This window comes from Pyrus communis, chromosome 11 (genome assembly GCF_041283825.1).
Source record: "Pyrus communis isolate YQ-2024b chromosome 11, ASM4128382v1, whole genome shotgun sequence".
In the NCBI taxonomy this organism is placed as follows: domain Eukaryota; kingdom Viridiplantae; phylum Streptophyta; class Magnoliopsida; order Rosales; family Rosaceae; genus Pyrus; species Pyrus communis.
In genome coordinates, this window is record NC_142575.1 from 1,445,147 (window position 1) to 1,472,447 (window position 27,301).

The following is a 27,301-nucleotide window of genomic DNA, read 5'->3' on the forward strand; positions in this document are numbered from 1 at the left end:
ATGTACGATAAACGGACACAATTGGGGGATCTTCGAGATCCTCACAAAGAGGATTTGAAGAGGATCTTCATTCATAATATTTTAGTTTTGGCTTATCTCCTATTTTCCATAATCTTAATATTTTGACAATTTCCAATTGCAAGAAATTGAAAAATGTGTTCATATGACCAATTTTCCACAGAAGAACTTAGCATTGCAACCTTCCATTGCTCACAAGTGCTGGTATTAGAGCTGGAATAACGATACAAACACTCATACAAATATAAGAAATAGCGGGCCACGGTCTCCTCTGTGAGAGCTTTTCTCTTCCTCGTGAGAGACTTTTTCACCGTTGTGTGAATGATCTTCGTTTTCTTTAATCTGCGTTGGTGCCAGCCTTAACTTTGGTTAGGGTTGGTACTAGTCCCATGTTTTTTATGCGTGTTTTGTTTCAATGGTTTGCTTGGTTAAGTTCTTTCTTGCTCTTCATGTTGCTTGCAAATTTTCCTCCCATCCCCTACAATTTTCACAATCTCATCCTATATTTTCTCCTTTTGCCTTTGATTTCACCTTTTTGAGACTTAAACTATATCCCCCTATTTCCTCCGTACTCTTTGACCCATCCCCCTCCATCATCTTCATCTTTTGGTTCCGCCACCTCTATCTTCAATTTCGGTCGATTATCGTTTTCGTTTACTGCGAGTTGTCACGCATCTTTAGTAGGGTGTCTAGAGATTTTGCTTGGGTGCTCGAACTACCACCCTTGTTGACCATTATTGGTCCTACTTGTTGTTCACCCTTGTTGGTGATGTTGCTCATGGACTCTCCCAGCGTGCTTCATTGTTCTCGTGGCGGCGATTCTTGTTGGTTCTTTGAGGATGTTGCGGCCTCTTGCTTCACCAATTCTGGGGTTCTTGATGGTGTGATCTAAGGTGATCGTGTTGGGAGGCGGTTCATGAAGATTGTTGGGTGGTTCTCTAGCAGCAGCATGAAGACTAGTTTTCTAGTAGTTTTTCTATTTGTTTAGTTTGTGTGTGTTGGGCTCTAAAGGTGGTCTTGGGGCTTTGTCTTTTGTGTGTTTGTGGCCCATTTTTGTTTGTGCTTAACTTGTTTTGAGCGTTGGTTGTACATATGGTTGTGGTAATGAAATTTATCCTTTGACAAAAAAAAAGGTCACAATTAAGCATTGACTAAAAAAATAAAAATCACTCGTATAAATATAGAAATCTAAAGCAAACTCTTATTTTTATAGGCAATGAATCCAAATCCTAATCTTGCAAGCTTACTCATAAAATATCCTTACATAATAATGAACTAGGTTAAATTTACCAACACTCTCGTAAAACTTATGGTGGTAATAGCATGAGTTTGCCATCAAGAAAAACGACATGGAAATGCATATGCAAATTTCCACGGCGAACAATACACTAATCAGATTACTATGCGAGAAATGCTAAATAGACTTTCTCAAAAGTGAAACTCTCCATAGACTCTCTGTCATCTCATTTTTTTTGCACAGTGTTTTATAATGTGGTCACTATAATTGACGTTAAACTATGAAATGACAGAAAATACATGGAGAGTCCCACTTTCAGAGAATCTGCTTAGCATTTTTCTACTATTCCTATATGCAAGAAACCTTAATCAATCGAGACAATAAATAATTAGAAATAAAGAAGGAAAATATGAAAAAGAAAAAGAATTAGGAGATGAATAGCCCCAATTAACTTGAAATATCAAATCCTTGTATATATGCAGACGATGGGAGCCCAGGAATTTTTTGCTTCTAAGGCCACTGCGAATCCATCAACGTTGCAATGATTTAGGAGATTAAATTTTTACACTTGTATTATTTTATTCTTTAAATGTTTCAGAAAAGAAAAAGAAAAATAATCCTGAAATCAGGAGATTAAATACTTGTGTGATAAATTTGGTATAGAAATAAAGATGTGGGGGCTCATCGGACCTATTTCAATCGTAACAAATAAAGTGGATTATTTATAAAATTGGCTCACAAAATTGTAGTTATATTCAAAGTTCTAAAAGGTGTTAAGCGCTAGTCAGGCGGTGAGTAATGATATAACGTTTAAGAGTCTAGGCGGGGCAGCCAAGACAGTTATTTTTTTTAAATTTTGAATTAAATTTATCATATAATATACAAATAAATATCTATTTATATTAAAAAAAATACATAATTGTATTCGATATATAAATTGTAAAATAAAATGACATAAAGATTATAAAGTATAAGAGCATATTGAAAACATGTGAAACAAACATACAATGAGTGTTCATCTAAATATTCAACAAGTTTTTTACAATTTATTGTAAAAATAACATGCAAAATGAAAGTTATCAATGTTCTGTCAAACTAAAAATCATGACCGAAGAGAGTTTAGACAGACGTCTAGGCAGATTTAAACGCTTTTTCTTAATTTTTAAACGCCAATAAATTAATCAAATGGTGCCAATCACTTAACACCTACACGAGACCTATGTGGCGTTAGTACAAATTTTTTAGAACAATGGTTATATCAATTTTACTCAAATTTTATTTAGATAGACGAAAAAGCCAGACAGAAGAAAATGCAAATCCTTTCGCATTTCTCCTCTAAAGCCTCCTCCACACTCTCCTCACTTTCCCTCCCACGCCCCTCTCTGTCTACCGCCCTCAACTTCCGCCGTCGCCCTTCCAAATTCCCATTTTACCCCTCCAACAACTTTGGAATTCCCAGGCTGCCCCTCCTCGCATGCAACCTCAGCTCCGGCCGCAGCCAACAGCAAGTTCCCATGGACTCACCCCCGCCGGAGGCCACCGCCGCGTCGGTCGACTCCGTGACGCACGATTTGCAGAATCAGAGCTTGGCCGGCGATGAGAAGATTCGCAAGAGCGAGAGCAATGGTGTAAGTAACACTCACAGGGTAAGGTTGAAGCTCGAAGATCTAAATTGGGATAACTCGTTTACCAGAGAGCTACCTGGCGATCCCCGGACTGATACGATTCCACGAGAGGTTAGTTTGATTTTTTCTGTGTATTAGGAATTGGTATTTTCTGTTTGGTTTCTGAGAAAGTGGTACTAGCTCAAGGCTTCGACTTGCGTTTTTGATTTGTGCCAACTTGGAAAATTTGTTAAATTTAATCATAAATTCTTTGAAAATTGTAGTTACTCAATCGAGAAATGGCCAAGTGACTTACGATTTGTGTGTTGTGAATTGGGTTCTGTTTGGTTGCTGAGAAAGTGGAGAAAAACCAAAATGAAAATGAAACATATGTGGCGTGTATGTTTGTGAACTCGTTAAAGGCTTTCACTTGCGCTATTGTTTCGCCCCAAATTGGAAAAGTTGTTAAATTTATACATAACTGCTTAGAAATTTGTACATACTCAATCTAGAAATTTGTACCTACTCATTCAAGAAATTGCTGAGTGGCTTACAGGTTGAGTGTTGTTAGTTGGGTTAGCTTGATTTGGCTATGGAACTGTGCCATTGATAGGTTTGATTGTGATTTGATTTCTTGCTTTGAATTCCAGTTTGATGATAAGCTCCAGTTTGATGATAACTAGCTGAGGGGGGTGTTATGTTGTGATTAGAATCCTGAAAGACAGATAGATCCTTATTGAGCTCCCGTAATTTGGCTATGGAACTGTGCTATTGATAGGACTCTTGCTCTGAGCTATACTTTGAAATTTTTTCTAGCTGAGGGGTGTTATGTTGCAATCTGATGTTATGCATTCTGGGTTTTGATTATCAGGTGTTGCATGCTTGTTATACGAAAGTGTCCCCATCAGCTGAAGTCGAAAATCCTCAGCTTGTTGCATGGTCAGAATCAGTCGCCGAGTTTCTTGATTTGGATCCTAAAGAGTGAGTATTTGTTTCTTGTGCTCCCAGGAAGTGTTAATGCTTTTCTAGAACATGGATGAGAAAATAAACTTCATCTTAAGAGTGAGTTTAGTAGAATAAGAAAGAGGGAAAAATTGTGTTTGACAGCATATATTATGGATAATGGTTTTGATGGTCCTTTGATGTTCGAATGTGGACCTGTTTTTACCTGTGCACAAGAACCTTGTGAATAGAGCTTTAGGAAATTAGATCATTGTGTAAATAACATGACCTACTATTATAACCCGTATGTCGAAATATGGTAAATTGGTCTCCAGATATTTATACATATGGAGTCACCACATTTTCACATGGTTTGCCAAGATTCCTGTTATTGATTGAAATTTCCTTTTCTTCGAGTTCTGATATTTTCCTGAGATTATTGTTTCCTATGCACATGTGTTTTTCATCTTGTGTATCAGATGATTGCTTTGGTTTACTGCTGTGCCTTGAACCATTGACTGATATACCATAGTACTTCACTTTGATGAATGATGCACGAGTAAGTATGTTTTGCACGTGTGGTATGCCATGTTTCATGGGACTAATTAGCCACCTTGTTTGGAGTTACAGATTTGAAAGGCCAGACTTCCCTCTTTTATTCTCTGGGGCGTCTCCTTTAGTGGGATCGTAAGTTCTTCTCTGAATATTATGTTAGGAGACTCGAATTTGGGCTTGTTGTCTTTTTTTTTTTCATGCATCCTAGATGGATGCTTTATTTATGCAGGTTGCCTTATGCTCAGTGCTATGGTGGACATCAATTTGGCATGTGGGCTGGGCAGTTGGGAGATGGGCGGGCTATTACTCTTGGGGAGGTTCTTAATTCTAAGTCTGAGAGATGGGAACTTCAGCTTAAAGGTGCTGGGAAGACTCCTTACAGTCGGTTTGCAGATGGCCTTGCTGTGCTTCGCAGTAGCATCCGGGAATTCCTCTGCAGTGAAGCAATGCATAATCTTGGAATTCCAACAACTCGAGCTCTCTGTCTTGTGACCACAGGAAAATTTGTCACGCGTGACATGTTCTATGAGTATGTTAATTAAATTTCTATGCAACGAGTATTTTTCTACCCAATCATGTTTTACTGTGAGAACCACACACACCATTTTGTTTTTTGAGATATATTAGGCTTGTTGGTTTGATCTTATGCTAAACTATCACTATTTGCTTGAAAAGGAATAAATTTTAGGAATATATGTTTCTCATGTTCTCTTATGAAAAGAAATTCCTCATGTCTTCATTTGCAGTGGCAATCCAAAAGAGGAGCCCGGTGCAATTGTTTGCAGGGTTTCTCCATCATTTCTGCGTTTTGGGTCATACCAAATACACGCTGCTAGAGAAAAAGAGGACCTTGAAATTGTTCGTACTCTTGCAGACTATGCCATTAGGCATCACTTTCCTCATATAGAGAACATGAGTAGAAGCGAGAGTTTATCTTTCAACACAGGCAATGAAGAAGTTCTTGATCTGACATCTAACAAGTATGCAGGTAATCTTTTTTCTAATTTTCCTTTAGAGTAAAGGTGTTGGTGTCATTGTGTATCACAGAATGTGATGATTTGATGCATTGCCATTTTCTATCTGGCTTATATAGTTTTTAGTGATAGATTTGTTAGTGCAAGATTTCTGCCAATGTGGTTACTACTATTGAGATTGGCAATCTCACATTTGCTGAACCTTGGTCTTTTCTCTCATCTACCCTTGCTGCCACTCCGAAAATAGTTTCTGATAGAAGTTTTACACTCGGGCATACTTAATTAGTTTTTTTTTCTGAGCTTTGCTCTGATCATGGTTTTTTTAACAGCTTGGGCGGTGGAGGTTGCGTAGCGTACGGCTTCCTTGGTTGCCAGATGGCAGGGGGTAGGTTTTACCCACGGTGTGTTGAACACTGACAATATGAGCATTTTGGGTCTTACCATCGATTATGGTCCTTTTGGATTTCTGGATGCATTTGATCCAAGTTACACGCCGAATACCACGGATCTTCCTGGGAGGAGATATTGTTTTGCAAATCAGCCTGATATTGGCTTGTGGAATATTGCACAATTCACTAGAACTCTTGTAGCTGCCAAGTTGATAGATGATAAGGAGGCGAATTATGCAATGGAAAGGTAATTGTCGTTCCTACACTTTATCCTAATTAAATGTATGTTGAAGTAGGAGTTACCTAAATTTTTTATTTTTGGGGGATCATTTGCAGATATGGAACCAAATTCATGGATGACTATCAAGCTATAATGACCAAAAAACTTGGTCTCCCCAAGTACATTAAACAGCTGATCAGTAAACTTCTGAATAACATGGCTATCGACAAAGTGGATTACACAAACTTTTTTCGGTTGCTATCCAATATCAAAGCTGATCCTAACATTCCCGAAGATGAGTTGTTGAACCCACTAAAGGCTGTTCTATTAGATATTGGGCAGGAGCGAAAGGAGGCATGGATCAGATGGGTGAAAATCTACATAGAGGAGGTACGCTGAACTCTGGTTTTCTTATGATTTCTATCTCGGAAAAGTATATTGGTTTGCTACCAACATTGTATTCATCATAAAAATTGTTTTGCTCAGAAGATTTATTTAACTCGTCCAGTGGCTAGTCTCATCAAAAGCAACATATATCATATGATTTTCTTACACATTATGGTTGTTGCTTGTGCAGCTGGCCTCTAGCGGCATCTCAAATGAGGAGAGGAAGTCATCAATGAATGCGGTGAACCCTAAATATGTTCTCAGAAACTACTTGTGCCAGAGTGCCATCGATGCAGCTGAACAAGGTGATTTTGAGGAGGTTCGGAGGGTGCTTAAAGTAATGGAACGACCATATGATGAGCAACCGGGAATGGAGAAATACGCTCGCTTGCCCCCTGCGTGGGCTTATAGGCCTGGAGTTTGCATGCTGTCCTGCTCTTCATGAGTATGGTTATCTGATTACCATGTTATATAGATGGCACAGAGATTTTTGTTTTGTTTTTCCTCGACAGTTTTATCGTTCGTCATGTCTTAGTAAGTTATCGTATATAATAGTCAGATTTGGGTTTTTTCTCTTTCGTTTACCTCGGACAGTAAAAAAAAGTGACGATGTTGTACGATTCATGTTTCTATACAATTGATACAGCTTATAGAAATGCAAGAAGAACCAGCTCAAAGGGAACATGTTCCTGAAAGATTGGCTATGAGTTTTTCAATAGGAAAGAACTATTGAAGATACAATTTGTATTGGTGTCAGTTCAAATTTCATGATCGGCGGTTACTAAATCAACCAAAAACTTAAAAGCGGAATAAACTTCCTTGATTAAGATTTCAAACTATTGCGAAGCAGCTTGTGCTTGTAGCTCAAGTGGTTAAGACTTAAAGAACGGTTATTTTATCTGTACTTTTGTATTCAAATCTCCCGAGCATGGATACTTTCTAAGAATGCGTATTCTTGCTCATACTGATTTTTGACCAATCATGGGTTCATTAACACACCAGGAGTAAAGAAAATAAGTGAGTTTCACATTAAAATCGATTATCCCTTAAGAAAAAAACATGTATGACTGTTCGTTAAGAAGTGCTTTTAAAATAATCAAAATCACTACTTGTGAAAATGTTTTTGGAACCATTTTATAGTTAAAACACAAGTGAATCCTGAAAAATTACTTGAAGTGCTTCATAAAAGAGAGAGCATTTAAGTGTTTTTAGATCCTAAAAGCATTTTTTAATAAAACACTTAGTCATTTTAAAATCACTTCCATACCATTACGCACCAGTAACACGCAGCGTTCAACTTTAGCAGATTAGATTGCGCACAGTGCTGTCACAGCCAGCAAAGTCCGGGTGCCTCGGAACCGCTCTCTCTCTTATTCTGCAGTGACTGGTTCAGCTTTCTTAAGACTCTTAATTTTGTTGTTAAATTTTGTTCTTTTTATTGCTTGAATCAATGAATCCACGCTTAACATTCGATGCCCATAACCGTTCGATGAAATGCTTCTTTGAACTTGGTATCATTGGTATTTGGTAGTGTAAATTTTGAATCTTTGGCCACGTTGAATCTGTGAACTCAAGCTTAACATTTAATGCCCATCAGCTGTTTGATGAAATGCCGCTTACACAATGGCCTTTGAAGCGTATTGGGTTTAATCCAGTTTGCATTTTGGTTGTAGCTCTATCCAAATTGAGCTGCCATGGCACCCCGATAGTCAAGCTTTAGTCTGTCTGTGTATGTTTAAACAGGATTTCTATGTGCGGAGAATGGACATGTATCGATATTCTGGGAAATGCATCGATAACCATCGTGAATTTCCGTTTATAGCGCCAAACTTCGAGTGATTTAAATTTATTTCTCCAGTATCTTACAATGTGCCAACACTTATTCTCCCATTTATAGAAAGGTAGAGAACAAGTGTGCTCAAATTCGTATATCGTCTCTTCAGTATACTCTGAAGTTAATTGTCTTTTCACTTTTCTTTGGAAAACTTATATCATGCCTTATCAGCTTATACCTGGAAGTTGAGTTCTTATCGACTTATATCATGCTTTAACTGTAAAGTTCGTGACTTGGAATGATTGCTCTTTGTCCCGAGTGACTTCACCCTTCTCTTGTGTTTTTCTGATCTATGAATTTGTAACATGCCAATAATTTCTTTGGAGTCTATATACATCATGTGATATGAAGTCGGAACATGTTATGCTGAGTTAATTCCGTGCGATGATAAAACTAAGATGCATAATTGGTTATACAGTGGTTTGCAGGAAATGAGGGTTTCGCGAAATCTTGAGGTCTTGAAAATGGGCATTATCGGCTATCTGGAAGCACTTAAGCTGCAGGAAAAGCTGGTAGCTGATAGAAAAAGTCATAAGATTCCAGATACCCTTGTGTCCCTGTAACATCCACCTACATATACCCTTGGCAAACAACGAACTGATCACAATCTGTTGAGTCCGGAGACTGAACTCAAAAGAATAGGAGCTGAACTGCACTACACACAAAGAGGAGGAGACATTACATTTCATGGTCCACATCAAGCCATCTTGTATCCCATTATTGCTCTTCGTGATATGGGGCTTGGTGCTCGTAAATATGTGGAGAAACTTGAGTCGACTATGATTGACTTGGTGTCTCTGTATGGTGTGAAAGCTTGCCCTGGAAATAAATGTGAAACAGGGGTTTGGGTTGGAGAGAGAAAAATCGGAGCCATTGGTGTACGGATTTCATATGGAGTCACCTCTCATGGGTTGGCATTCAACATTGATCCAGATTTGAGCTACTTTAAGCATATTGTGCCTTGTGGAATTGCAAATAAAGACGTTACATCATTGAGAAGGGAGACGGGCTTGGCGCTTCCTTCGGAAGAAGTAGTTCAGGACCAGTTGATTTCTTGTTTTGCAAGACAATTTGGTTATAGTGATCTTGTGTGGAAGGATGCTGCTTCAGTATCGTCAGACAATGGGGAAACTGAATGAGGTTACAAATGTATGCCAAAGACGATTAAACAATGTAAGTGTTATACTCTTCCATTCATTTGTTTGTTGAACCAATTGATTTGAAAATTGCTGGATTTGTATATCTTGCTGAAAATTATGTAATTTCTGACATCAATGTGTTCACTAAATCTTTAACCATAACAAGACTTTAATTAATATTCTTTGAAAAACTGAGTTATTGATTAATTAAATAAAAGATTTAATTCTGAAAAATCTTCAATGCGTTTGAAAAGAACACGCCTTAGACTTAACATCAATTGTACCTCAATAGTCGAACTACAATAGCAGACTACTAAAAGAAATACCATGTCAATTCGAAGAGCTAGTGACACATCGAGACATTTTCCAGACCAAACGAAGCAAGTAAGGGTGCTCAAGGGACAGAACTAGTAGAACATTCGACATTGAGGATTTCAATGGTTAAAAAACTAGTTAAAATACTTACCATATTTGGACGTTAGTTGCACAATAACCTGAAACTCCAAACTCAACCTTCAACCCTGCATAAACATATAAAAATGGAAATGTACTGCAACTGCAATTGTTGAGTTACTAATGCTAACCGCTGACAACCATTCAGTTTAACTCTACCACTGGTTTAAGGAATCCATGATCATACCTGTATGTATATTCTGAATAATGTAAATTTCCTTACTTCTAATGAAATAAAACACCGACGAATGCAGCTAAATTAGGCAGATAGTAACAAGTGTGTAATAGTTTTCCATGTACCACACTTTTTACACAATACAGGTCCTAACATGGTAAGTATTTTAACTAATTTTTTAACCATTGAAATCCTAAATGTCTAATGTTCTGCTAGTTCTGTCCCTTGAGCACCCTTGCTTTGTTTGGTTTGGAAAATGTCTTGATGCGTCATTAGCTCTTTGAATTGACATGGTATTTCTTTTAGTAGTTTGCTATTGTAGTTTGACTATTGAAGTACAATTGCTGTTAAGTCTAAGTCGTGTTCTTTTCAAACGCATTGAAGATTTTTCAGAATTAAATCTTTTATTTAATTAATCAATAACTCAGTTTTTCAAAGAATTTTAATTAAAGTCTTGTTATGGTTAAAGATTTAGTGAATACATTTATGTTAGAAATTACATAATTTTCAGCACATATTGTATCTCAAAATGTGTTTTATGTCAAACAAAATTCTTCCATGTTAACATGAGTCTGAATGTGTGGCTTTATTTTAATTTTAACAATATTATTTTCATGTTCTACCTTTTTCGCTAATGCACTTGTTCATTTTTAGCATACTTTGTTTATTGCTGAGTTTTTGCTGTCACTGTTTTTAAGATTAATGCTGTACTTGTCAGTGTGTTAATTATTTACAAAATTGGAAAATCTTACTCCAGGTCCCAAACTCGACAATGAAAAGCAAACTCTACGTACTACAGTTTGACCATTCGCTCTGATTATATGAAAAACACTATCTAATCTGGTCATCTCTTGTACACGGCGTCTATATGAAGCATTACTGGAAATAAAGATGGTTCTACACGTGTAGTAAATGCGTTTCAGTAATGTACACGTTACGAATGAACAAGAAAATCCGCCGGTTACACTGATTTTCACCAATTCTTCCTGAGGATTATATACCCTTACCCTCGTAGTATTCGCCCTGTAGAATTCCTCTGCAAACTTCAGCCTTAGCTCTAATTTCTTGCTTCTCCTTTGAAATTTCCTAGATAAAGATGAGAATTCGAAATAGCTGGTCAAATTTCTCTCAGATGACTCCACCTGACACCACACCTGCGGCTACTCATCTTCGTTCACAACATGGTTCAGATGATCGCTTTGTAATTGAAGAAGAGAATCGGCACATTGGATGGTCCGGCTATACAAAAAAAGAATTCCCTGCTCAAGTTTCTAGTAAGGATCAATTGCACGATGAGTTGGAGGCAGCAAGCAGTACAGAAATTGGGCCTTTGAACTGTCTTGATAAGGGGAAAGATGCGAAACATTGCATGCAAATGAATACAAATCCGGTAATTAATCTTTTACTCATCCCATTTTCACTTTAGGAATTTGCGATTTGTTGAATTTGCTGAAGATCAATTTTGTTATTGTTTAATTAGTGTATTCTTGTTCAAGGTTCATGACACTTGAGATTTAAATGTTATTATGCATTTAGGCCTCAGAAGGGCAGAGTGAAGGAAAAGCAGATAAAGGGAAACAATTTACTGCATGTGCTGGTTCTCAGGGGTAACTATTTCTTGTCCTTTCTCATCTCTTGAACCTGCTGAAATTTATAATCGCCATTTATACATTCTAATGGGGAAATATATATTCTTTTCTAATCTGCAATTTTGAGATCTGTGATGGATACATAGTTATTTTACACATCCCTTTTCACATTCTCTTGTGATAGAACAAAAATTCCAGATCTGTTTATTTGTAATTTAAATAGTCATAAATTGATGGTAAAAGTAAAATTTTCCATTTACTCATTGATTTCTACACAGAAGTGCAACTTGAGATCTATAAAATTGAAATAACTATGTTTTTGCTGCAGGGGTGGAGAAGGCGTAACTTCTCCAGTTACAGCTGGGATCGCTCATCCTTTTTCTTTTTCTTACCTAGGTAAGCTACCCTTAAATTAGATTCCTCATGGAGACCAAGTCTTGAGGGTAATTTTTCAGTGAATTTCTTGTTGATTTAAGAGATTTGGTGGTCATATCAGTTCTTATGATTGGGTTGAATTGAAAGGAATCCCAGTACTAGGGGTTCACCGTGGAGTAAATGATTATACATCTAATATATAGAGTCATATGATGCCAGCATATGGGAAATGTAATGATAGCTAAAGCCATCTTGTGTGTGTAATTACTAGGTAAACATGAGGTTTTCTATTTTCTTACATCAGTCGGCATGTGATGTATTTCAGTTCAACTGTTCTTGTTGCATTTATAGTTTATATAGGTATCAATCAAAATCGATTATAACCCTTAGAGGTGACATGTGCAAGGGACTAACAGAAAAGGTTCTGAGACTGAAGCTGCATCTCGTTACATGTCTTTTTGGCTCTAAGATTTTCTTGTTTCGTTGACATGGAAAATTTGTTGTTCTAACTTTATCTATTGAATTATTGATTGATGTTCTGAATCAGGTAACAAACTTCCGTTTAAGAAAAGAAGACCTTATAACTACACAGAGACTGAAGTAGAGATGGAAAGAGAGAAAGTAGAAGATGGCTTGCTAGAAGTAAAAGTGGAAGATGCGGTAATGGAGGCAAAAGAAAGATGGGTGCTTGTAGAAGTTGAAATGGAAAATCAGTTAGCAGAAGTTAAGGAAGATGAGCCAAAAGAAGTGGAGGCTGACGATGCAACAGCTGACAAGGAAAATGAATCACTCGAGGAGGGGGAACTGAGAGAGGAAACTGAGGAGGAGACAAAAAAAATGGGTGGGCTTGAACTCTTCAATGAAGATGAAGATTTCCAGAGGACTCGGAGCATTATCCGCACTGTTACCTGTGGGTCGTATGTACCTCATCTGGCCATTGATGAGAACCAGCAGGACAGCAAAAAAGAAGAACTTGGTCTAGAAGAGACAGCAGGTGAACCAAATGAGAAGCCAAGAACGGGAAGGAAGAGGCGCAGATCTGGTGCTAGCTCTAGCAGCGATGAGCCTCGTATGTAAGTACCCCGGATGACTACAAAATACTCCCATTAATGCTTTCTAGCATGAGAAATGGTATGACTTTCACTGCTATGGATGTTCTGTTTTTTCCCCTGATGGTTCACAGAGCTTATGTTCTTGACCTTTTCTTTGATGGACTCGTATGTAGGTATATAATCGCCACATAAAGTTCTTCCAATCCTTTAAGAGAGTCTAAAAAGAGCTCATATATAATATCATCTATGGTTTTATCTACTGCAATGCGTTCACTTAAGGACATTGTTGTATTTTCAAATGTTCTGAGACAGTACATTTTGAAATGCAAAGGCGACCATGTATATCCATGAGATGTTCACTTGCTCCTTCATCTCCGTCTATTTAATTATATTTTGCTCATGATACTCTCACGCTGTGTATGTGCATCTACAAAAACATGGTCATCTATGTGTATGGTTTTCTAGTGGGTTTGGAGAAAATTAATAAATCTGACCATGAACACACAGGGGAAGGCGGGAACTAAAGAGAGGAAGGCCAAAGATCTATGTGTATGGTTTTCTAGTGGGTTTGGAGAAAATTAATAAATCTGACCATGAACACACAGGGGAAGGCGGGAACTAAAGAGAGGAAGGCCAAAGAGGATGCAAGATCCAGTTGAGGCAAATCAAGGGTATATTCACATCCCTCCCTCCCCATATGCTCTGTATGTGTATTTGAACATGTGTTTCGGATCCAATTTATGTGTGTTGTGTGCATGCATATATCCTCTGCCTATGGACATAATAAACAACACTTTCACTACGAAGGTGTGTAGATATTGCCATAAGAAGAGGTCGCTCCAAGGGGGATACAGAGGCATCATTTCATTCATACAATAGGTACCCAAGAAGAGGTCGTTCCAAGAAGGACTCAGAGGAGTCCTTTTATTCAAACAAAAGGAAGCCAAGAAGGGGTCGCTCCAAGAGGAGCACAGAGGAATCACCTCATTCAAACACTAGGTACTCTCTTGATGCAGAGGAGTCGTCTTCTTCAAACAATAGGAAGACAAGAAGGGGTCACCCCAGGAGGAGCACAGAGGAATCACCTGATTCAAACAATAGGTACTCTCTCTCTCTCTCTCTCTCTCTCTCTCTCTCTCTCTCTCTCTCTCTCTATGTGGGTTAGAAATCTGTAGCTAAAGATTTAATAAAACAGGAATGCTGAAATGCCAAAGCCTAAGAGGGGGAGGCCAAAGAGGGTGAAGGATTAACCAGCCAGCCAGTTAAAGTAAAACATAGAGACTCCGATGTCGTATATCATTGTAAGACTTTGGTAGAGTTTCTCTTGCAATAAATGACTCCATAGTCTGCAAGTATATTTCTATGCCTTAAAACTTTTAGGATTTATGTTTTATGGTCTATAACAGAAGAGACCAAAGTGAAAGCTGAAAACTTGTATTTGTAGTGCGTATTTACCAATGTGTCAATGCAATAGGCTATTATCATTATATCTCTATCCTGATTATAAAAGTAACAAAATATTGTTGGTGGGAATTTAATGCATCACCTTCAGTTTCGTTTTGTTATAATTGACAGATTGTGCCTCACATTTTTCAGTTTCATTTGTATACCTGTGACCTATGATACATGGTAGGCATAGATCAAAACAATGTTTTTGAGTATATCGGGATATTCATATAACAAAAAAAAAAAAAAAAAAAAAAAAAAAAAAAAAAAAAAAAGCTGCTATATTTTTTATATCCTGAATATATTCAAGAACATTTTTTTTACCAGAAAATTAGCGTCATGTCAGTTATATATCCATGTACATTTTTTCCAGCAAAAGCATTACTAATCCACAGGTCTTCTTTGTGTAAGCAATCTCGTGTTTACCTGTATGGCCAATTTAGGCATCAAAATTGTTTAGTTTTGCTGCATTGAACTCCTGTATGACTTGTCCCTTGTTTTCTGCGTAGACATTTTCATTGAAACAGCCTGATTTTCTTACAGGGAAGTTACATGCTACCCTTATTAGGTTACCTAATATGTAGAATTGCCATTTCATATGAAATTTATGACTATATGTGCTAGGATTTTCTTCTATGTTCTCAATGGAAATTAGAAATATCAAAATTTAATGACATCTAGTCTCACATTTAACTTTTACTCTTTTGCTCTTTACGGGTTGAGGGGCACCGTGTGACCTAGTAAGGTGAGAGCCAGCCGTCAGACCATCCACCAGGTGTAAGTCATGGAGAAATTTTAGCTTAAAATGCAGTCTAATAAGTCCAATCTTTCTGTTTCTTTCTGTCTGTACATGAGTTTCTAGGTTTTTCCCTTTTACTCATCTCTTGCTAGACATTGATTTTTCCTTCAGATTCATTAGTTCAAACAACGATCTTTTAGGAATTGAGTGTATACAACGAGGTCATATTTTGGTACTCTTGGATAATTTTGAAAATGAGAATCAGGGGCAGACGGATCGTCAAACCACCTCCTCCTCTAACTAGCTCAGTTGGTTCATCAGAAGATCCTCCAGCACAGCAAGATGAGCAAGAGGTTTCATCATTGCCCTTCAATGGTGCGATTTTTCTGTCCTACCAAAGATATCTGCATGATCAGTCCATTAAAGAGGTAAAGAGGGGTTCAGGATGTGCAAATCTGTTGCGATTTTAAGTTATTTTTATGTTAATTGAATAAACCAAACATCGAATCATAGGTAAAGAGAGGATTCAGGATGTGAAAATCCGTTGCGATTTAAATTTAGTGTATGTTAATTGAATAAACCAAACATCAAATCACAGGTAAAGAAGGATTCAGGATGTGCAAACTATTGCGATTTTAAGTTCTTTTTATGTTAATTGTTTTCTACTACCTCCTACTGCATCTCCAATTTTATTCACTGGTTCTACAATTCATTGTTCTTTGGAATCTCAGATCTAGGTGTAACTTAAAATTCTAAATCAAAATCCACTCAGTTTGTTGTTATCATGCAACAAATTCTGCTCCACAATCCCAGATCTAGGTATCCTTGCCTGCATCTTCAGATCCAGGCAACGCTATATTTTCTGAAGTTCGGGCTGGTGTAACACCCGTAGTCTCATCTGTTTTTTGTTGCTATGCACTAATTCTGTTCCACAATCTTTTTTATAGAACACTGCAGGATGCGTATCTGAAGATAAGGTGATCTCAGATTCCTGTGCTGCTCAAAGGTAAGTTATTTTCTTAATGTAATTACATGGATTAATTGAGCAGGGCGACATCACCATGTTTTGTAGGCTTGAAGTTGACAGGAGACACAGTATCGTCATCTTACACAGTATCGTCATCTTTCATGTGTCCATCTGATTTAATAAGAGGGGGTCATCTCTACTCAATGTGTTTCATAAAATATCAAAATAAGGTTCCCGCGTACTCCTGCAGTACGCGCCTAAAATTTAAATTGCATAAGTAGTAAATTCAAACTGATACTTTGAAGGAAACTAGTTGTTTTATCATGATTGTGAGAACATTTGAATGACTCTGTACACATTGTTAAATGGATTTCCTTTTTGGTGATCATGAAGGAGGGGAAACATCTACAATGCAGCTGTACCTGCCCGACAGAATGTAATCGTAATATCTTCTGATGATGGTACGCCTTTTTCACTTTCTTTAAAGAGTTCAAATAATGGTTATCAGGAAATTAATAAATTTTGTATCAAGCACTATAGATATAGAGAATGCTTTTGGGAACATCTTTGTACAAAATTCTCAATGCAGAGAGGATTAATGACTGGTAAACTACGTGAACTTGTCTGCGTCATTTAGTAGCATTATAAAGATGTGATAATTCTTCGGAATATTGAAAAGAAATTCTTCAGATTATCGAAAACTGTTTTTTTTTCCTTTCTTTCTGTAAAACCCTTCAAAGCATCAGTTAGCTCCTCCAAAGAATAGCCTACCCGCTATCAGTACTATTTTTAGCATTCCTTTTTAGGATATTCTCAAAATGCAACAGCCAAAAAGAAAGCCATGTCGTTGGGAAACTTCCACAACCCGCCACGAACCAGCGTATATATGTTACAATGGTGATTTGCAAATCAGGTTAGATACAGATTCCCTTAGCTCCCAAAGTAAAAGAAGCATGGAAATAAAGGTCAGATATGATATCTTATTCAATGGATGAACTTTGTCAAGAAAACACATTTTATTGATATTTAAGCCTTTTCCCAACGTATCGTTTCTTTTCTAATAACTTCTGCAGATTGTTTTGTTGTTATAAGATACTGTACTGTATCTAGGATGTACTTTGCTTAGTCTTGAGGAGGAAGATTATTGGTGTTGGCTTGCTTTGTACTTCATGACATTCACGTATTATAATACCATCGCACCATTTTCATATATTGAAATGATTTTGTGGATCAAATATGCATATTACCAGACTACTTAGTGTCTTTGCTAATAATAATGATGCATATAGACGGTCCGCCTATTCTTCTTCTAGAGTTTTGTTCTTGCTTTATTATGTGTCATCCACTCGAAACTTATTTAAGAAGTAAATACTTTAGCTTCTTGTGATCTGATTCTCAAAGGCCGCGAGATGTGAAATTGCAAGAAAATTAGCCAAGTGTTTGTTATTATTAGGTTCTGTTTCGTCATATGCCGTTTCTTGTTGGATTCTTAATTTATTAACATGGAAAAGCAGATGAACCTGCACTGAGGAGCGAGAAGGTAGACCCGGATGAAGTCACCAGCAGAAGGATTCGCAGGAGAATAGGCAGCAGGGATGTCAATATGGGAAGATCTAACTGCGCACGCAATGAGATGACTCAGGCGGGACATGCACGTGTACACACCTCAGGTGTGGCAAGAGCTAGGGGCATGCACAGCCTTATGCGCAACCTGAACCTAATGCCTTCTCGTCCCAGATTTGAAGAGGAGCTCATTAAGAACGTTAATGGTGAAGCAAAGAATGCACAAAGGAAAAGGTTCAGGCTTCTAAGCGAATTCTATGGTGTTTAGAAAAAGCTTGAGGCAGTGAGGAAGCTCATTTGGAATAGAGCAATGGTTTTCTGAGTTGCATGTTTTTCCGTTTCCTAGTGTTGTTGTTTTCGTCTTAGTTTTTTGAGGAGGTTTGGGCTGTTAAACTAAAACAATGCTTTTTCTGAGTTTCATGTTTTTCGGTTTCGTAGTGTCATCGTTTGTCTGAGATTTGTTAAAATTTGGTTTTCTGATTTGGACTTGAATTTCATACCATGATTCTATGCACGAGTGTTCAATCTTGAGTGACCTCCACATGACTTGGAGCTTACTCTACCTTTACCTCATCTCTTACCTTCCTCTGTAGTATCGAATATGGGTCGAGTGGTAGGCAATGTCTAACCTGGTACGAAATGGCTGGCCCGACCTGATGAGATGAAATGGCATATCAGCCTTGTCTTGATCTATACAGGCTTCGAATGCTCGTCGAACCATGCCTGAAACCGGTGATATCTCAGCTCGGCATCCGGTGTATTACCCCGACGGCAGCGTATATCATACAAGTTTAAAAACTTTAGTTAGTACTTAGTTTTTGGTGAATACATAAATGAACAGAGATGTTTTGCATTTTTCAAAAGTCTTATCACTTGAAGACTTGGTAGTTTTTGTTCGATCATGGAGGTCTGTTTTCCAAGTTTTCCCCAGTTATGTCCTACTCCTGCCCCACTGAAAACATGAACTTCAGCTTTGACACCACCTCTTTCCGTCCTCTAATTTGCATTTACTTTTCACATTTTTCGGCTACGATGGAAGGTAGAGTGAAGACGGGATTCAAACTCTGATCTCGAACGCAAGGGTAAATGCTTTCAACCACCCGAACTCAAAGTCTTCTTACCAATCTCTGAATTTTGCTGCTTGTCTTTTGTTCTGGTAGGTTTGAATGGTCAGCATATGTGTCAGTCATGCTTATATTTATTATAGTTTTTTGGTTTGAAACGTATATATATACACACACACACTATAGTATTTTTGGTTTGAAACATTCACACATATATATTAATATAATATTGTATAGTCAAACCTAAAACTACGAGTACAGTGGTAAATATTCTTAACTACTTAAGCTACAAGTCATTTGCTAGTTTGAAACATCCATAAGTGCTTAAGTAAGTAGAGTTGTAAAATGAGTGAGAGACGAGAATATGATGAAAAAAGATTTAAGAGAGACAAGTCAGCAGACCATTGCTGATCACATCAATATTGCCCCAACTTGCATTCTCTTACCACCGGTTAGCAAAATAATTACGGAGTAGGTATCAGTGTCATTACATATAGAACTATTCATTATATTATTTTCTCAAAAAGTGGAATTCTTGTATTTTGAACAAGGATTAAATGTGTAATATATGTGTAGGTTCGGAGAAATTGTTGTGTGTGACTCTAGCGAGGGGAGGCCATGTCGTGGTTGACAGCTAATATTTACGTAAAGAAATGTGGTACACGCATTTACTTGCAGGAAAAAACTTAAGACATTGACAGGCATGGAGATTAGTCAAGCCTAATTAAGATATATAGTTAATTAAGCTAGGTTGAAGAATTGGTGCTTTGCAATGGCAATGGCTTTTTCTGTACGGATGCTTTTGTTCTCCTCATTGTTTTTGCTACCAATTTATGTGTTTTCCCAAAATAATGGAAGAGTAGCAGTTGGGAGTTCTCTAACTGCAACTACAGGCAACTCCTCATCATGGCTTTCTCCATCCGGTGATTTCGCGTTTGGATTTTCACCCCTCGGAAGCGATGATCTTTTCTTGCTTTCGATATGGTATGCGAAAATCCCAGACGAAACCGTAGTTTGGTATGCATATGACGGTAACAACCCCATCGTTGCACCTAGGGGATCAGTTTTGAACTTGACTGCCAACAATGGACTAGTTCTTAACAATCCTCAGGGTGGAGAGATATGGAAATCCGAAACAACTTTCGGGATTGTTGAGAACGGGGTCATGAATGACACCGGAAACTTTGTCCTTCAAGACCAAAACTCGGGGAGCTTGTGGGAGACCTTCAGCAATCCTACAGACACCGTTTTGCCTGGACAGACAATTGAGAAAAATGGGAAGCTTTCGTGTAGACAATCGGAGACAAACTACACAAAAGGGCGGTTCCAGCTGCGCTTGCAAGATGATGGAAACCTCGTGCTCAACACCGTCAACTTGCCAACAGATTATGCCAACAACCCTTACTTCGCCACGGGCACCACCGCAGGGACTGTAGAAGGTAGTCAAGGTAAACAATTGGTGCTCAACAGCTCAGGGGACATGTTTGTTCTGAGAGAAAATGGTGGAAGATTCACTCTTCCAGGGACACAGGGAGTTTCGGTGAGGGACAACTACATAAGGGCAACTCTTGATTTTGATGGGATTTTCGCTTTATATTCTCACCCGAAAAATTTCACTGGAAATGCAAGCTGGAGTAATCCTCTGTGGTATAGGCCGGATGATATTTGCCGAACACTTCTTGAAGACAGCGGCGTTGGTGTTTGCGGATATAACAGTGTCTGTAAGCTCAAACCAGATAATAGGCCAACCTGCGAATGCCCAAAAGGGTTTTCTTTTCTTGATCCGAATGATATATACCGAGGCTGCAAACCCGATTTTATACAAGGCTGTGAAGAAGATGAGCTACAAAGTCCCAGAAAAGATTTGTATGATGTCGAAGTGCTGACAAATACTGATTGGCCAAACTCAGATTATGTGCAGCTAAACTCTTTTACCTCAGACGAGTGCAACGAGTCCTGCTATCAAGATTGTTTGTGCGCTGTTGCTGTTTTCCGGTCTGAAACCTGCTGGAAAAAGAAGTTACCTCTCTCGAATGGGAGAGTGGATGTCAGTCTTAATTCACAGACCTTCATAAAAGTCCGAAAGGATAATGCCACTCTGCAGTCTCTTCCAAAGCCAATTCCAGATGATAAAGAGAAGAGACGGAAATCTGTGATACGCGTGGAATCAGTATTATTAGGTACCTCTATCTTTGTTAATTTTGTCTTAAGTTCTGCTCTCTGTCTTGGGTTTTTCTTCATTTTCCGGAAGAAACCTGTAAGACCTAGTACCGATATTGTTTTGGACTCGAATTTGCGCTCTTTTAGCTATGAAGAGCTACGAGAAGCTACAAATGGGTTCAATGAAGAATTAGGAAAGGGTGCTTTTGGAGTGGTTTTCAAAGGGGTGATGCAAATTGGTTCTGGTGTCGAAGTGGCGGTGAAGAAGCTAAACTATGTTATGCAAGATGTCGAGAAGGAGTTTAAAACAGAACTGAAAGTAATTGGTCAGACGCATCACAAGAATCTGGTTCGTCTTTTTGGATATTGTGACGAGGGGCAACAGAGATTACTAGTTTATGAGTTCTTAAGAAATGGCACATTGGCAAGCTTTCTTTTTTCTGATATCAAACCAAGTTGGAGACAGCGAATTGAAATCGCTTATGGCGTTGCGCAGGGGCTTTTATACTTGCATGAAGAGTGCGGCACGCAGATTATCCATTGTGACATAAAGCCGCAGAACATACTTCTCGATGATTATTACACTGCTCGGATCTCTGATTTTGGCTTGGCAAAACTTTTGCTGATGAATCAGAGCCAGACTCATACCGCCATCCGAGGAACAAAAGGTTATGTTGCACCTGAGTGGTTCAGGAACTTGCCAATCACTACCAAAGTTGATGTGTACAGCTTTGGTGTTGTGCTGCTGGAAATCATTTGTTGTAGGAGAAGCGTTGACATGGAAGGTAACTGTGAAGAGAGAGCAATTTTAACGTACTGGGTTTATGATTGCTACGTTGAAGGAGGACTAGATGCTGTTGTAGATTGTGAAGTTGAGGCCTTGGGTGATCGAACGACACTGGAAAAGTTTGTGATGGTTGCGATTTGGTGTATTCAGGAAGATCCATCTCTTAGGCCTACTATGAAGAAGGTTGTGCAGATGCTTGAAGGAGTTGTCGAAGTGCCTGTTCCACCAAGTCCATCCCCATATACCAGATAAGGTTGAACCGCCGTTATTTGTATTGCAGCGAAGGTGTATTTATTGTCACAGTAGTAGCTAGCTTGTTTCCTGTTTGTCAGTCTGTGTTTAGTTTACCAATTTTTGGTTTTGTAAGGCAATGATTTAGATAAAACGGTAAATGCTTTATGTATGTAACTCTTGTTATGAATGATAAAGTTTGTTATGAAAACATTTTCGTTTGCTTAGTCTGTTGGTGCTGATGAAGTTTGTGGCTTATCTTGTACGAATTGGACTTATCGCTACCCTCCCTACTCCTTTGTCTTCTCTTTGTAGGGAGGGCCTGAATTATGATCATGTTTATTGGCAAGAACTTGTTGAATATAGTTTTTAGCCGCGAGCGCGACTCCATCCACATTGGTTAGAATTCAAAATGAACATCTGCAGTCTGTGACGACCTTGTCTTCACTGCTGTGAATACAATGGCCATGGCTTTTGCTTCTGCCAATAACAATTCCAGAATGGAAAGTATTCTCACTGCAGGTGAAGAGCCTGCTTGGTGGTTTTCAACTTACAGTGATTTTGCGTTCGGGTTTCGAATACTTAACAGTGATCTCTTCTTGCTTGCCATATGGTATCAAAATATACTACTACAAACGCACAACTTTGGTCTTATCGAAATATAATGGCATCTGAATTTTGATTTTTTAGTTAGTTTTTTTCCTTAGGAACTCAAAAACACAAAAATTTGATGTTATCAAAACATAATGGCATCATATTTAATTTTTAGTTACTTTTTTTTTTTCCTTACGAACTCAAAACGTACACATATTTAGTTTTGTCAAAACATAATGGTATACCCTCTTTTGGCATCTTTTGTTGGTTCAATCTTTATTCTCTATGGAAAACTCGTGAAATTATTGTAGTAACCTACTGAAAATACACACAGATTTGGTCTTATGGTAACATAATGGCCTTAGATTTTCATTTTTCAGTTACTCTTTTTTCTTATGAACTCAAAACACACGATTTGGTCTTAGCAAAGCATAATGGTCTTCCCTCTTTTGGCATCTTTCGTTTATTCAATCTTTATTCTCTGTGGTAAACCACGTGAAATTACAATTACACTCATGAAAAAACACACAAATTTGGTCTTATTGAAACATAATGGCCTCAAGTTCTATTTTTCAGTTACTCTTTCTCCTTGTAAACTCAAGATGCACAAATTTCATCTTATCAAAAGAAAGTGTTGTTCCCTCTTTTGGCATCTTTTGTTGGTTCAATCTCTATTCTATGTGGAAAATAACTCATGAATTTACTATTGTACCCTCCCGAAAATGCACAAATTGGTCTTATCGAAACATAATGGCCTCATATTTTAAATTTTCAGTTACTCTTTCTCCTTATGAACTCATAATCCACTGATTAATTCTTATCGAAACGTCTTCCCTCTTTTCACATTTTTGTGGTTCATTATGTAATTGGCATCTATCGTTAGATCAGTAGGTATTATCTGTGGAAAAACAATAAGTTAATTTTTTAGTTACTCTTTTTCCTTATGAACTCAAATCCCACAGGTTTGGTCTTATCAAAACATTATGGCCTCCTTTCTTTTGGCATCTTTCATTGCTTCAATCTTTATTCTTCGCGCAAAAATCATGAAACTAATGTACCAATATCCCAAGAAAACACACATATTCGGTCTTATTGACACATAATGATGTCAAATTTTTTTTTTTAGTTACTCTTTTTCCTTATGAACTCAATAACACAGGGATTTGTTCTTCCCTCTTTTGACATCTTTCATTGGTTCAATCTCTATTCTTTGTGGTAAAACACGTGAAATTACAGTTACGCTCTTGAAAAAACACACAAATTTGGTCTTAATGAAATGGCCTCAAGTTTTATTTTTCAGTTACTATTTTTCCTTGTAAACTCAAAAGGCACGGATTTTATCTTATCAAAACATAGTGGCATTTCCTCTTTTGGCATCTTTCATTGGTTCAATCTCTATTCTGGAAAATAACTTGTGAATTTACTATTGTACCCTCCCAAAAAATGCACAAATTTAGTGATCTTATCGAAACATAATAGCCTCATATTTGAAATTTTCAGTTATTCTTTCTCCATATGAACTCATAACTCATAATCTTATTCTTTTCGAAACATCTTCCCTCATTCGACATCTTATGTGGTCCATTATGTATTTTGCCATCTTTCGTTGGACCATTGTGTATTTTGGCATCTTTTGTTGGACCAGTAGGTATTAATTGAAAAAACTTGTGAACCCCTCTTGAAAAACACATAGATTTGGTGTTATCAAGACAAAATTGCATCACATTTTAATTTTTTTGTTACTTTTTTTCCTTATGAACTGAAAGCCCACGGATTTGGTCTTATCAAAATATAATGGCCCTCCCTCTTTAGGCATCTTTCATTGGTTAAATCTTTATTCTTTGCACAAAACTCGTGACACTACCCTTGTATCAGCATCCCAAGAAAACGCACAGATTCGGTTTTATCGAAACATAATGACCTAATTTTAATTTTTCGGTTACTCTTTTTCCTTATGAACTCAATAACACACGGATTTGGTCTTATCAAAACATAATGATCTTCCCTCTTTTGGCATTTTTTTGTTGGTTCAATCTCTATTCTCCGTAGTAAAACACATGAAATTACAGTTATGCTCTTGAAAAAATACACAAATTTGGTCTTATTGAAATGGCCTCAAGTTTTATTTTTCAGTTACTATTTTTCCTTATAAACTCAAAAGGCACGGATTTTATCTTATCAAAGCATAGTGGCGTTCCCTCTTTTTGCATCTTTCGTTGGTTCAATCTCTATTGTATATGGAATATAACTTGTGAATTTACTACTGTACCCTCCCAAAAAACGCACATATTTAGTGATCTTATCGAAACATAATAGCCTCCTATTTTAATTTTTCAGTTACTCTTTCTCCTTATGAACTCATAACGCACAAATTTATTCTTATCAAAACGTCTTCCCTCTTTTGACATTTTATGTGGTCCATTATGTATTTTGCCATCTTTCGTTGGACCATTATGTATTTTGGCATCTTTCGTTGGACTAGTAGGTATTAATTGATAAAACTCGTGAACCCCTCTTGAAAAAACGCATAGATTTGGTTTTATCGAAACAAAATTGCATCAAAATTTAATTTTTTTGTTACTCTTTTTCCTTATGAACTTAAAGCCCACGGATTTGGCCTTATCAAAACATAATGGCCCTCCCTCTTTTGGCATCTTTCATTGATTCAATCTTTATTCTCTGCACAAAACTCGTGACACTGTTGTTGTACCGGCATCTCAAGAAAACGTATAGATTCGGTCTTATCGAAACATAATGACCTGATTTTAATTTTTCAATTACTCTTTTTCCTTATGAACTCAATAACGCACGGATTTGGTCTTATCAAAACATAATGGTCTTCCCGCTTTTGGCTTCTTTCGTTGGTCCAATCAGTATTCTTCGTGACAAAACTCGTGAAATTACCGTCGTCACTTCCCAAGCAAGAATTCATCCCAACCTCCCTATATAACCCAACATGGTGAAAGCTAAGACGAACAAACATATCGACCATTCAAGTCATTTACCCTGTGTAGCTTGCGCAACTCTCATGGTTTATGTAATTGAGTTTCGAACTCAATTATTTCATTGTTCTTTCACCATCCAACTTCTCCAATCCACTTCAAACAATCACATCATGGATTCATTCATGATGATCATCATCCTCGTTTATGATGAAGTCATGCCTAATGACGCCAGTCAGCAAAATCTCGATCCTCCAACTCCTGATATCCGAGAGTCCAGTCTTGCCGAGGGAGTCCACCGTCCGTCAGACAAAGACGATGGCCGTGGTGATCACGAAAATGTTTCCATTGATGATGAGGATATTATTTCTATTCTGGGAGATGATGATGGACGGATACACAGCCTCCCTCAAGGAGGGGTGGATCGTGACGATTTTGTGGTGCCGTTGGATCACCTGAACAGAAGCACTCCGGTGGTGGGTCGTCATGATCATGAGGCAAACTTGAAATTACTGTTATACACTAACCTATATTCTAAGTTCCTAACAGAACGCTACGACAGAACAAAAGGGAAAATAATCGTACTTACCCATATTCCCATTTCCGTCAACCTTCTGTAAAGTTTCTGATTTCAATAATCAATCCTACTTCGGCAGGCCTTATGGGAAGGCTTTTTATATACACTACAACATACAAACTTTACAATTTAAAACTACAAGTAATTGCACGCTACACATGCAGCAGCACTCGGATGCAATACCAAGCAATAATAAAATGTCCTCCTGCTGTCCTTGAGACAGCAATCACATGTCCTCCTTGCTGTCATTCCTTTATGACAATGATGACTCTAGTTTTATATACACCCATGCTTGCGGACTAGGATTCTGCACTACATGTGCATACTGATCTCAACCCATGCTTGTCGACAAGGAATCTGCACTGCATGTCATCCCATGCTTGCCGACAAGGAATCTGCACTGCATGTGCATACTGATGCACTGATCTCATTTAACAGCCCCCCGCAAGCTGACAGGTTGTGGAACAACAGGAAGCTTGGAGACAAGGAACTTAAACCGAGACGAAGACAGACCTTTGGTAAACAAGTCAGCAAGTTGATCTTGCGAACAAAGATAATTAACCAATAATTGCCCACGAACCACCTGCTCCCGTACATAGTGATAGTCAACTTCCAAGTGTTTAGTTCGTGCATGAAAAACTGGATTAGACGCGAGAGCGATGGAAGATATATTGTCACACCAGATTTGAGGACGAACCAAATACAAATGCAGATCTTTGAATAATGATCTTAACCAAGAGAGCTCAGCCGCAGTGTATGCCAACTGCCTGTACTCGGCTTCAGCACTAGACCGAGAAACAGTCTTCTGCTTCTTTGAACTCCAGGATATAAGGTTGGAACCAAGATATATACAAAAGCCTCCAGTTGAATGACGAGTATCCGGATTCCCTGCATAATCCGCATCAGAGAAAGCACTGAGTTGAGTAGGTCCAGGTTTATAGAGTAGACCATGAGTATGCGTGGCCTTCAAATATCGTAAAATCCGTTTGACGGCCATCCAGTGAGTTGTTTGGGGAGCATGCATAAACTGGCATACTTGGTTGACAGCATAGGACAAATCTGGGCGTGTAATTGTCAGGTATTGTAGTGCTCCAACCACACTACGATACACATCTGGTTTGTCATACAGTTCGCCCCCATGCGCACTGAGCTTTTGACCGGATGAGACGGGAGTAGATATAGGCTTGGCTTCCGTGAATTTGGTGCGAGATAGCAAGTCCAATGCATATTTAGATTGACAGAGATGCATAGCAGTCCCATAATAGTTGACTTCAACCCCTAAAAAATA

At 37.9% G+C, this 27,301-nt stretch overlaps 3 protein-coding genes and 2 pseudogenes across 5 annotated transcripts; all 5 read left to right on the forward strand.

Annotated features, from left to right (window-relative positions):
• The first annotated feature begins 2,530 nt into the window (after positions 1-2,530).
• LOC137742211 (uncharacterized) lies at positions 2,531-6,982 on the forward strand (annotated as a pseudogene). Its single transcript, XR_015953463.1, has 8 exons — positions 2,531-2,991; positions 3,731-3,840; positions 4,432-4,488; positions 4,586-4,885; positions 5,103-5,344; positions 5,660-5,966; positions 6,056-6,329; positions 6,517-6,982. The product of XR_015953463.1 is annotated as an uncharacterized LOC137742211 (transcript).
• Positions 6,983-7,485: 503 nt separating this feature from the next.
• LOC137743273 (octanoyltransferase LIP2, mitochondrial pseudogene) lies at positions 7,486-11,157 on the forward strand (annotated as a pseudogene). The gene is made up of 3 exons (XR_015953512.1): positions 7,486-7,713; positions 8,579-9,333; positions 11,018-11,157. The product of XR_015953512.1 is annotated as an octanoyltransferase LIP2, mitochondrial pseudogene (transcript).
• A 22-nt stretch (positions 11,158-11,179) lies between these two features.
• On the forward strand, positions 11,180-14,430 carry LOC137743239 (uncharacterized). Its single transcript, XM_088680128.1, has 7 exons — positions 11,180-11,317; positions 11,424-11,534; positions 11,845-11,912; positions 12,439-12,964; positions 13,549-13,647; positions 13,751-14,044; positions 14,139-14,430. The coding sequence occupies exons 4-7, from the start codon at positions 12,498-12,500 to the stop codon at positions 14,191-14,193; spliced, it is 915 nt and encodes a 304-aa protein (XP_088536254.1). The 5' UTR covers positions 11,180-11,317; positions 11,424-11,534; positions 11,845-11,912; positions 12,439-12,497; the 3' UTR covers positions 14,194-14,430.
• Positions 14,431-14,551: 121 nt separating this feature from the next.
• LOC148692636 (uncharacterized) lies at positions 14,552-18,186 on the forward strand. Its single transcript, XM_088680129.1, has 4 exons — positions 14,552-15,556; positions 16,076-16,134; positions 16,489-16,556; positions 17,610-18,186. Exons 1-4 carry the CDS (start codon positions 15,383-15,385, stop codon positions 17,924-17,926), a joined length of 618 nt encoding a protein of 205 aa, XP_088536255.1. The 5' UTR covers positions 14,552-15,382; the 3' UTR covers positions 17,927-18,186.
• Positions 18,187-19,394: 1,208 nt separating this feature from the next.
• Positions 19,395-22,111, forward strand: LOC137742217 (G-type lectin S-receptor-like serine/threonine-protein kinase LECRK4). The gene has a single exon (XM_068482012.2). It carries the CDS (start codon positions 19,495-19,497, stop codon positions 21,919-21,921), a length of 2,427 nt encoding a protein of 808 aa, XP_068338113.1. The 5' UTR covers positions 19,395-19,494; the 3' UTR covers positions 21,922-22,111.
• Positions 22,112-27,301: the final 5,190 nt, after the last annotated feature.